Genomic DNA, 11,269 nt, shown 5'->3' on the forward strand with positions numbered 1-11,269 from the left:
TCGTCGCCGCCCCACGGGACCCCCGGGGGGCCGAGGGGAGCACTGGAGGGGGGGGTCCCGGCGGCGCGGTGCTTCCTCGGCCACGAACGGGGCGGGGGGACGCAGGAAGCCGGGTGCGCGCAGCCCGCGATGCCTATAAATGGCGTTTCTCTTGCAAGGGGCACACGAAATATATATATATATATATATATTAAAAAGGAGGAGGGAAAAAGAAAGAAAAAAAAAAATCCGTCAGTGTCATCCCCCCACGTCAGGGCCGGCCGTGGGCGTGAGGCTGTACTTCCTCCGCCCCCTCCTAATGGAGCGAACCATTCCCAGCTATTCCTCCTCGCCCGCTCCCTGTTTCTCCCTCTTTCTCTCCCTCACCTCCGTCTCCCCCCTTGTGTGCAAAGTCCTCCGCTGCTCGGAACTTGTTGGCAATGCCTATTTTTCAGCTTTCCCCCACGTTCTCCAAAGTAACTATTTAAAGATCTGCAGTCGCAAATGGTTTTACTAAATGTAGGATGGGACTTAAGTTGAACGGCAGATACATTTCTCTGATCCTCGCTGTACAGATAGGTAAGTGGACCGCCAAATCCCCGCTGTGCCCCGAGCCCCGGGCGATGTGTGCGGCGGGGGCTGCCCTGCGCCGAGCTGCGGAGCGGACCCTGCCTGCCCCATCCCATCCCATCGCCATCCCATCCCGTTCCATTCCTATTCCCATTCCCATTCCCCTTCTCATTCCCATTTTCCCTTCCCGTTCCCGTCCCCATCCCCATCCCATCCCATCTCATCCCATTTCCATTCCATCCCCATCCCATCTCATCCCCATTCCTATCCCATCCCATCGCCGTTCCCATCCCACACCTATCCTCATCCCATTCCCATCCCTTCGGACGGCGTTTTTGCCATTCCTCAATCCTATGCGCCAGGGGTCCACAGGAAGAAATCACTTTGCTCGGTCGTTTTCCTAAATCCGTGCGTGTTCGTTCCACGTTCGCTTTATTTATTATTGTTTCTTCCTTTTCTCCCCCCGTCCCCACGAACGACCGCGTTCGCTTTTTGGATCCCCCCCACTCCGCATCCCTTTACAGTCGACAATTCGGGGACTCCAAGCGCTGAGAAATCCCCCCCTCCCCTCCCCCGAGGGACGGGGAAATAGAAAGGGGTACAAAATGGCTTGCGGGAGATCGGGATGAAAGTTTGGTGATAATTTTTTTGATTGCGGGCTTTTTGGAGGGCGAGGGGTGGGGGTTGGTGGGGTTTTTTGGGTTAGAAAAGGAGGGGGACAGCCGCAGGGCTCCCGCTGGGGGACTCGCAGGCGTCCCCGTTCACGGGGCAGCCTCGGAGCAAAGAGAGCCCAGCGACTGCCTCGATAGGACGAACGGAATGAAATAGCCGTGAGATAACAGCAAAGCGGAACGGAACGGTGAAGTGAAAATAAAATCGGGTGGAATAAAATCAGATACGATGAAACCAGGTACAATAAAATCAGCTCAGGTCAAATGAGATAAAATAAAAAAGATAAAAAAAACAAAAACAAAACCAAACCGGCTTCAACGCGGGGCTTTGGACAATATCGTGGGATCCCACTGCCCCAACGCTGAGTTTTGTGCTCGGAGAGCCGCTCGAAAATACGCGTGGGTCTAAAAACAGAAAGAGAAGAATCTGTATATGTTGAGTGACTTAAAATAGGACCGGTTTCCCTCCGCGCCCGTGTGTGGTTTTGTGAGCCCGTTCTTTAGCATTTCGCTCTCTGTCGCTGCTGCTTTTGTGTTGGTTCGCTCTCGGGTTGGCTCAATTCAGCATTTCTCTGCTGGAAGTGCTTGTCGAGCTGCAGAATCCGGGGGAAGGGCCACGCTGGTCCTGCACGGGTAAATTCTAAGGGATATACATGGCGTATGTGTTGAATATGTATGTCCCGAGCGCTGTGCAAAGCCGGGCTGCGGTGGGAGGACGGCTGCGGTGTCACCGTCCCTTACTGCCCCGACGGGAGGTGCGAAGGACCCTTGGCGACATTTCCCTGCGAAGGAATTCTGCTCCAATGGGAAATGTTCCGCGGTGCTATTGCGGTCACACAGCGTCTGCGGCGTTCTGTGGGTACCGGCAGGAAAAATAACAATAATGCAAATAAATATAGAGATAGAGAGAGAGAATAAAGCAGGAGGGAAAGGAGAGGGGGAGAAGGCGAAACGAGGCTAATTGCGTTAAGCATTTCCTCGTCGATAGAAGGGAAAATCAAATCAAAACAAAACCAAACACTGCGCTGAAATGTTGACCTCTGGAAGATGCGCTGCAAAGCCCTCCGCTCGTACCATTGTGACGGGGCTGAGCTCTCCCGAAGGCCATTTTCTGTAGTGCAGAGTAAGCAAAGGGGAAGGCGATATTTGGACGCTGTCTTTCGTTTCCCTCGCGTTTTTCGTTTCCTCGCGTGGAGGTGGATTTCATCTCATTTGCCCTCATTTGACTCAACCGAGAGAGGATTTTTCATTCGCGAAATAAGACCCTTTCTTTCCCTGTGGGTTTGTGCAGCGGCCCGAAATCCCGACTCTGGGGAAGGTGACGGAGGGAGGTCGGGGGGGAGCCCGGCGGAAGGTGCCCGGGACGGAGCAGCCCCGGGAGGAGGCAGCGGCCTCTGCGCTACCGGGGGTGGCGGCGGGGAACGGCCGGGGGCAGTGCGGGGCGACCTCTTTCGGGAGAATCATTGAATACCCCGCGTTGGGAGGGAGCCGTCAGGATCACCGGGAGAACGCAGCTGTCGTTCAAGCTTTTGCTTTTTTAAAAAAAATTATTGTTATTAACGTAATTATTGTGGTGGTGGGTTTGGGGGCGGCTCTGGGGAGGTGTACGCTATGCGCAGGCTGCCCCTGGGCCGGGGGCTCTGAACCCGCTCATCCCTCCCCTGACCCCCCGCCACCGGGGCTCTCCGAGCCCTCATCCCCAGCGCAGCCCCTCGGGTGCCCTTCTCCTCCTCTCGCCCTGCGCTTCAGGGGTGGGATGGGCGCGAGTTGATGGGCACCGCGCTGCCCTCTCGGCTTTTGTTTTACCTGCCTGGGGTCGGGGACGCTGCCATGCCTCCATAACATCGCGGGCAGGGACACGCGGCCCCCACCGAGGCGCGGTGCCCCCCAGCTGCCCGCCTCCGCGTCTCTCCGTGCGGGCACACGCGCTCCTTCATGGGGACCCGGCATCCCATCACCCATCTCTTCGCCGGCGGCTGTTGCTGCCGGGTTGGTGGTTCTTTGGTTCCATCTGTGCGAGCGGCCGTGGGGACGGCTCTCCTCGTGCGCCGCGGCTCACTCTTGGTGCTATTTCACATTGTTTTGGTTCGGGTTGGCTTGGCTTATCTTATTTGTTGTTTCATTACTATTATTATTTTCACCGCATCTCGTTGCATTCCGTATCGTTCGGTTTTATTGTGTATTCTTTCATTGCATTTTTGCTATTTCATTCTACGTCTCGCAACCCCTCCCCCCCACCCCAACCCCACACCACACCGGCCCGGCCACCCCCGGCAGCGCGGCCCCGCACCCGTCCAGCGCTGCGCTGCCAACAAAGGAGCGAGCGCGGCCCCGCATCCCCTCCCCTCTTCACCTCCTCCTTCCCTCCCCACCCCCCCCCCCTCCCAAAAAAAAAAGAAATTGGGAAAAGAAAACAAATCATGAATGCATGGTCGCGGCGCTGACCTGTGCCCCTGCCCCGCAGCCCACCTGGTGCAGGCGGTGAGAGCGGCGGGGCGGTGCGATGCGGTCTTTCGGGGCTTCTCGGACTGTTTGCTGCGGCTGGGCGATAACATGGCCAACTACCCGCAGGACCTGGACGACAAGAGAAACCTGCAAACGATCTGCGCGTAGGTCCTTCCTCTCGCCTTCGGGCCCTGGAGTGGGATGGGGCTGGGAATAAGGGGGGGAGTGGGAGGGGAGGCGGCAGGAATAAGGCAGGATCTGATGTTTGGGGGCAAATGTGGGGACCAGCAAAGGCTGGGGGGAGCTGTCACGACATTTTTGGTTCGATTTTCCCCTCTCTGAGTCTGTTGTGGGTGGCTTTTTTTTTTTTTTTTTTTTTTTTTTGGTTGGGTTGGATTTGTTGGATGTTGCCTTTTTTTTTTTTAATTATTATCATTTTATTATTTTATTTATTTATTTCCAGCCCCATCCCCTTGCTTCTGTCCTTTCCCCTCTGCTTTGCACGGAGAGGTGCCATCCCTGTAGTTATGACACCCTCGAGTCACACGCTCACTGGCTGAGGAGGCGATTCCTCACAAAACGAAATGCAATCAAAAACAGAGCTCAGCCCCTATATAAAGCACGGCATTAGCTCTTCTCCTCCCCCTTCCCTTCCCTTCCCTTCCCTTCCCTTCCCTTCCCTTCCCTTCCCTTCCCTTCCCTTCCCTTCCCTTCCCTTCCCTTCCCTTCCCTTCCCTTCCCTTCCCTTCCCTTCCCTTCCCTTCCCTTCCCTTCCCTTCCCTTCCCTTCCCTTCCCTTCCCTTCCCTTCCCTTCCCTTCCCTTCCCTTCCCTTCCCTTCCCTTCCCTTCCCTTCCCTTCCCTTCCCTTCCCATGCTAGCAGCTTCATCCTCGCTCCTGGCCCAGAGGGAAGGAAAGGGAAGAGGCAAATATGAAGGGATCCCTCTTGCTGGGCACAAAAGGGGAATTTCGTTGTTTGAAGAAAAGTCTCTCAGGATAGGGTATCTACAGGGCATCTCTTGTCTCCTGGCTGCTGTTTTCTGGCACAAACACACCCCGCTGGGAGAAATATTTAGAAACGAGATAAGGTCCTTGGATACAAATATGTTTGGAATATTTCTTTTTTCCCGGAGTTGGCCCGTGAAAATCAGAAAATGTAATGGGAAACAGACGGGAAATGGGAAAGTGTGATGGGAAAATGAAGGAAAGGAAAGGGAGGGGTAAAAGGAAAAGGAGAAGGAAATGGAAAAGGAAAAGGAAGAGGAGGAGGAAAAGGGAAGGGAGAAAGAAAAGAGAAGAGCACTGCACTCTTCTCTCCTCTCTTCATGCCCGGTAATCTGAGAGCCAAGCACGAGCTTTCCTGCACCTTCTATATTTGGCACCATGCTGTGGATGCCGGAGCACGGTGTACCTCGTGTCCTGCAGGAAGGATAAATACTCAGGGCTGTGAGGTTACAACATGATGTCCTTCGACCCCGGGGTGCTGGACCAGATGTGGCCCCGACCTACAGAAGCTTCTCAGAGCAGGATCCTTCCCCACCACCTCCCACCGTCCTTGCCCTGGGATGTGCATTGAAAGAAGATGGGGAGAGACTGAATTTTCCTCTGGGAGATGCAGTGGCAGCAGAAATACTGCAGGAGAGGCACACTCTCAGATTCCGGCTCCTCAGTAGCTCATTATTTATTACAAATGTAGCAAACACTGGGAGTCTACAACCGGCGTGGAGTGCTCATAAATTAGAGGCCATGGTACTGCTTCGAAGGAGGGAAGAAGGAAGGGGAAGAAGGGGGGAAAGGAAAGGAAAGGAAAGGAAAGGAAAGGAAAGGAAAGGAAAGGAAAGGAAAGGAAAGGAAAGGAAAGGAAAGGAAAGGAAAGGAAAGGAAAGGAAAGGAAAGGAAAGGAAAGGAAAGGAAAGGAAAGGAAAGGAAAGGAAAGGAAAGGAAAGGAAAGGAAAGGAAAGGAAAGGAAAGGAAAGGAAAGGAAAGGAAAGGAAAGGAAAGGAAAGGAAAGGAAAGGAAAGGAAAGGAAAGGAAAGGAAAGGAAAGGAAAGGAAAGGAAAGGAAAGGAAAGGAAAGGAAAGGAAAGGAAAGGAAAGGAAAGGAAAGGAAAGGAAAGGAAAGGAAAGGAAAGGAAAGGAAAGGAAAGGAAAGGAAAGGAAAGGAAAGGAAAGGAAAGGAAAGGAAAGGAAAGGAAAGGAAAGGAAAGGAAGAATACAAATTTGGGGAGAAAAGTGACAAAAGGGGGTTTGTCACCACGTATGTAGGGAGGGAAGTGGGAGGATGAGGCGGTACGTGGGAGGAAGTGGATAAAAAGAGAAGGGAAAGTGCGTGGGAAGGGCCGGGAAGTACCCCGGGGGAGGAGAAACCCTTCGCCGCCCGCGGGCCCTTGGCACGGCGCGGGGGAGTCCCCACCGCCTCTCCCCGAGTCGGTGCGCGGCTCCCGGGGGAGCTGCTCCTTCCTTCCTCATCCTCATCCTTCCTACCTCCTTTCCTGCGCCCTCAGCGAGAGCCCTCCTGGGGGTTTCTAACGCCGGGTCCCGCATACCTCCTGACGAGCCCGCGGGCTCCCAGTATAGCGCAGGGACCCCGAAAAGCCATTTTCTCGGCCACACAGCTCAAAGCATGGGGCAGCCCGGAGCTCGTAGGGCGGGGGATATTGGACTCTCGGTTCCCCCCGACCCTAGGATTGGGGGAGGGGGGGGGTGTGTGCCGCGTGCCCGTTCTGACGGCGGCTGCTCTCCCCCCTTGCAGGTACTGGGACGATTTCCACGCCTGCACTCTCACAGCTCTCACGGATTGCCAGGAAGGAGCGACAGACCTGTGGGAGAAACTGAGACGGGAATCCAAAAACCTCGATTTCCAGGGCAGCTTGTTCGAACTGTGCGGAGGCGGCAGCGGTGCAGCCCCGTCCCTGCTGCCGCCGGCGCTGCCCGTGCTGTTGGGGGCACTGGGGGCCGCTCTGGCCACCTGGGGGCTGCCCTTCTAGCGGGGCCCACGCCGCACCCGGAGAGGAGCGTCCGTCCGCGGCTTTGGGGACGTTGTGCTCGGCTGTGGTTGGTGACGGTGGCGGTGGCTGATGGTGGCGGAACACCCGTGTAGGACTGTGGAAGCGTTCTCCCTTCTTTTTCTTTCTTTTCCCTCCCCACCCCCCTCTTTTAATTTTTCCTTCCCGTGTTTTATTTGCCAAACGTTACCAAACAGGCAGCGGCGTGAAGCCCGAACCGGACCTCAGCTTTACTATCGCTTCAGATCAAAAATAGGAGAAAACAATATCTAGAGAGATCGAGGAGCTCGAGCCCCCGGCGTGCACCAGAAATCTCAGGAACGGCTCCGGGCCTCCACCCGACCCAGCGGTGGGGCCGAGGGGATGTCCACGCACGCAGCATCTGGTGAATAACTCACAGCTTCATCTGTCCTCCACGGTCGCTTGTTTTATGGTCATTCCACTGCAGAAACGAAATAATAATAGTAAATAAGAAAAAAAAGAAAAAGAAAACAAAAAAAAAGCAACGACAACAACAATAAAAAAGGGAATAATAATGAAAGCAGTGACGGTAAATTAAAAAGAGGGTGTTTTCTCAAGGGGAAACGGCGAGTTAAAGGAGAAGGGAAGGAAGGAAGGAAGGGAAAAGGACGGAGATGCGTCTCCGCGCCCGCGGGAGTGAAGGAGCGCCGCGGGCAGAGCGCGGTTCCCTTCCGTTGTCGCCGTACGGAGACATCGGCCCGCACTCACCGCCTTTAATTTCGTCCCCCTCTTTGTTTTAGGTGTCACACGTCCAGCAAACCCCCGAGTAGCCGGCAGAAGGGGTCACTAACGGGGGGGGGGGGTGGGGGGGGCCTCAAACGGGAACCTAAAGGAAAAGAAAAGACATGAAAATCAACCGTGAGAAATGATTTTGGATATCAATACGTACGTAAATAAATAAACGGAGCCTCGGTTTAAAAAAAAGAGAGAGAGAGAGAGAGAGAGAGGAAAAAAATGTAATAATAATAATAATAAAAAGTTTATTATAAAGTCGATTCAGCAAAAAAAAAAAAAGAAATAACTAAAAAAAAAAAAAAAGATTTGCTACAAACTATAGACAGAAGTATAAAATAAAAATTATTGTTTGAAACGGGGGTGTCGTCCTTTTTGTGCAACGTGGCCGGGGTACCCCGGAAGGCTTTGGTGCGAGGGGGGCTGAACCAGAGCCCACTCCTCGATGAACAGCGGCTATTCCAGTTCACGCGAGGACAGGGCAGAGCAGAGCGGCTCACGCCGAGCCTTCCTTCTTTCTGTTATCTTCCCCCCCCCCCCCCCCCCATTTCTTTCTTAAATGCTCTTTATAAATCCTCCCCCCGTGCCCCGCAGAGGGGAACCCCGCGCAGACCCGCACCCCGCGGAGCGCTCCGGGCCCCATAAGGAGAAAGCGGCGGAGGGGCCGGGCCGCACCGGAGCCCTTCCATCGCTAATAAGGTTGGGGGGGCGGAGGGGGGGCGGGTATTGATTTCGCAGCAGCAGCGGCAGCTCTGCCCTCGGCTATTTATAGGCGCCCGGAGCCTTTATAGGGAGTGCACATCAAAGAGGAACGCGTCCTTTGGCGGCGGAGGGTTGTGATGGGGAGGGGTTGGTTCTGCCACTGCCCCCCCCCTTGGCCAAGAGCGGGGCGCGGGGGCTCCGCTTCTCTCCCTCCCGCTTCCTCCTCCTTCCCGCAATGCAATGTGTAAGCAAAGAGCCACCGGAGCGCTCCATCCATCACGCAGCCGCTCCGCGTCTCCCTCACGGACTGAATCCCGGCAACGAATGCGCTGAGCGGCGGCGCCGGGCGCCTTCAGCGCTGCGAGCAATGTTGGTTTTTTAATGCTAAAATCCATCCTGCGTGCAGAATCCCGTTGGCAGACACCGCTCCGCTCGCGGTTCGTTCTCACCGCCCTCCCTCTGCCTTCCATCCCCACCGCCACTAAAAGCAAAGGAGAACCCCGGGGAGCAGAGCGCTGTCGGAGCCGTTCGGGTTCTTTTCTCTCCTTCTTTTCCCTCAATTGATTTTTTTTTCTTCTTCTTCTTCTCTAAGCTTCGCCGTATGCATGAGGTCAGGCGCCGCGGTTGAGATTTCCCGCAGCACCAAATGGCAGACGGGGAAAGCGAGGGGGGACGGGGAGAGGGAGGGGCGGCCCTGGGGGGCTCCTGGACCCCTTTCCGGTGCCCGTCTCCTCGAGGGGGGCCTCAGGGCAGGGCGCTCCGCCGCTATTTCTTCTGCCCTCGGAAGAAACGGGAGCCGTCGCCTAAAAGGGGGAGAATTCACAGCTCGTTGGCTGTCTGCGCGTGAGGCTGAATTACGAACGGATAATTTATTCGTCATTAGCAAATCCCCCAATTAGCCCTCCGTCGAGGTGAGAGGGAAAACGGCGGTGAATAGGGGGAAAAAGAGGAGAGAGAGACCGGAGGGGCTGGCGGGGCTCGGAAGCACCCGGGCAGCTCCCGCTATTGAGGGGCCTCGAAGTCCCGCACCCATGGGGCTGCGGGGGGAAGCGGGGGACTGTCGCCCCGCGTTGCCGCAGCCTGAGCCAGAGCCTGCGAACACCCCTAAGCCCTGGGCAGACGCGGCACGGGAACGGGAAAAACGCAACAGAAGAGGATTTAAAGGTTGAAAGAACCACAGGCAAACTGTCACTCACTTAAAATATTAGAAACAGCTGAAACAAACGCCGACTGGACGCCGGCGGTGGAGGTGGGGGGGGGGGGGGGGGGGAGGGAGTTGGGGGGTGCTGCGGCCGCTGCGGCTCTGCTGCCCTCATTCCCGTCCCCGGCTTCGACTGAGAAACCGCAGCCCGCAGTCCCCGGGGGCCGCGGGGCTGCCGCCTCCCTCCATCCCTCCCTCTCTCCCTCTCTCCCTCCCTCTGTCCCTCCATTCTTCCCTCCAGCACGGACGGAACGCGGCCGTGTCCGGCACCCGGCGGCACCCGGCACCCACCCGGCCTCTCCCCGCTGGGGCTGAGGTGGTGGAGGTGGTCGGCTCTTGGGTTGGCTGGCTGTGGGGTTTTTTTTTCGCTTTGGAGGAAAGAATAGGAAAGTAGAGACACCATTCTTTCCAGGACTACGGTTCAGTGTATGCAGCTCCCTTTCAGCCGCCTCTGCGGAGCACCGACAGACCAACAGACAGAGGCCCTTCAGACATCCCCCTATTCATCAGGGCTGATTCATTAATAATTAGTGCCATTAGGTGCATTACAGCACTGCCTGAAGGCCTCAATTAACGGAGAGGGAGCTCGTTAAATCCAGAGGGCCGGATTCTCCCCGCTTTACTCTGCCTGGTACAGAAGCTGATGGTCCAGGGTGGGCAGCAGCCCCAATCCTGGCCCTCTGGGCTGCAGCCCTACTCCTTCTTCTCCCTTCCCTCCTGCCTGGAGGAAAAGGCGGCAAATCGGGTTATCCTTCAGCGCCACTTCGTTCTCCACCACGAGGCAAAGCAGTGTATTTGGAGGGCAAAGTGATAGGGACTGCGGAGGAGTCTTTGTTACAAAACCAGATGCAATTTTAGCTGTCCGAGAGAGTTGCTTCAGGCTACCGGCAGCTGATGATCAATGACGCTGCCGGCAGATACGCTTCCAGTTGGCTGCTGTCCCTCCCGAGGGACGGGTTCATCCCAGGGCCCATTGCAGTGCCGTGTTCCACCAGCAAGAATCACAGAATCATAGAATCACAGAACCATAGGATGGATGGTCTGGGCTGGAAGGGACCCTATAGCCCACCCGGACCCAGACCCCTGCCGTAGGCAGGGCTGCCTCCCACCAGCTCAGGCTGCCCAGGGCCCCATCCAATGTGGCCTTGAACATCTCCAGGGAAGGGGCACCCACAGCTTCTCTGGGCAGCTGTGCCAGCGCCTCACCACACCCTCAGTGAAGGAGAAAAACTGGAGGTGATGTGGGAAGTTGACTGTCGAGCTGTTGACTGTCGGAAAGTTGGAGGTCCTGACCTGCTGAAGGTTGAGGGGAGAATGGCCATGAGCTCACCTGGGGGCTCCACTAGCAGAAATCCACCCACAGGTCCTGGGAGCCTCTTCAGCAAGTGAAACAGCATTGCTGCAAGGAACAAACCACCAGCCCTGACCTTCCCCACACAGCTCTTCTCAGGAAAAAACGTATCCTCAGAAGTCAATATATGTTTTGCCTAGGTAAGGATTTTGAATGCTCCATTTTGCCTCCGTCAGGAATGCTACCCAAACATGAACTTCAACAAAATGCCAACAAAATATGAACTGCTTGTGTGTGCATCATACCTCACCCCCCAGGGTTCTTCCCTATGATACCCATCTATTAAGCACTGTGTAAAACAAATCTCTCAAGCACCTAAGATCAGATCTGTGTTCTGCAGGACATCTTTATTATTATTATTATTATTATTATTATTATTATTATTTGCTGTGACACAGCAGACAGGAGTGGATGGGCAGAGCATCCCTTAATACCACTTTAATACCATCAATTCTTACAGCGCTTTGGAAACTACTGAATATTCACAAATGATCCTCCCTAAGGGAAGGATCAAAACCAAACAAAAAAGAAATCCAGAAAGAGGGAAGGGAAGAAAGGAAGACAGGAAGAAAAAGGATTCCATCAGTGGCACTGG

The 11,269-nt window shown here is 55.2% G+C and overlaps 1 protein-coding gene across 2 annotated transcripts; it reads left to right on the forward strand.

Annotated features, from left to right (window-relative positions):
- Positions 1 to 305: 305 nt before the first annotated feature.
- Positions 306 to 7,159, forward strand: NRN1 (neuritin 1). Of its 2 annotated transcripts, none has more exons than NM_001198731.2 (3): positions 306 to 558; positions 3,685 to 3,829; positions 6,415 to 7,159. In NM_001198731.2, exons 1-3 carry the CDS (start codon positions 504 to 506, stop codon positions 6,647 to 6,649), a joined length of 435 nt encoding a protein of 144 aa, NP_001185660.1. In that variant the 5' UTR covers positions 306 to 503; the 3' UTR covers positions 6,650 to 7,159. The 2 variants fall into 2 exon arrangements, with proteins under 2 accessions (NP_001185660.1, XP_046780218.1); XM_046924262.1 differs by having other exon boundaries at positions 3,792 to 3,829.
- The last annotated feature ends 4,110 nt before the right edge of the window (positions 7,160 to 11,269 follow it).

This window comes from Gallus gallus, chromosome 2 (assembly GCF_016699485.2).
Source record: "Gallus gallus isolate bGalGal1 chromosome 2, bGalGal1.mat.broiler.GRCg7b, whole genome shotgun sequence".
Classification (NCBI taxonomy): Eukaryota; Metazoa; Chordata; class Aves; order Galliformes; family Phasianidae; genus Gallus; species Gallus gallus.

Excerpts from the sequence above, each read along its gene's own strand:
- NRN1 (XM_046924262.1), top strand. The coding sequence starts at position 504 with ATGGGACTTAAGTTGAACGGCAGATACATTTCTCTGATCCTCGCTGTA. Across the intron at positions 559-3,791 it reads GATCCTCGCTGTACAGATAG|GACCTGGACGACAAGAGAAA; the intron begins GTAAGTGGACCG and ends AACTACCCGCAG. Across the intron at positions 3,830-6,414 it reads AACCTGCAAACGATCTGCGC|GTACTGGGACGATTTCCACG; the intron begins GTAGGTCCTTCC and ends CCCCCCTTGCAG.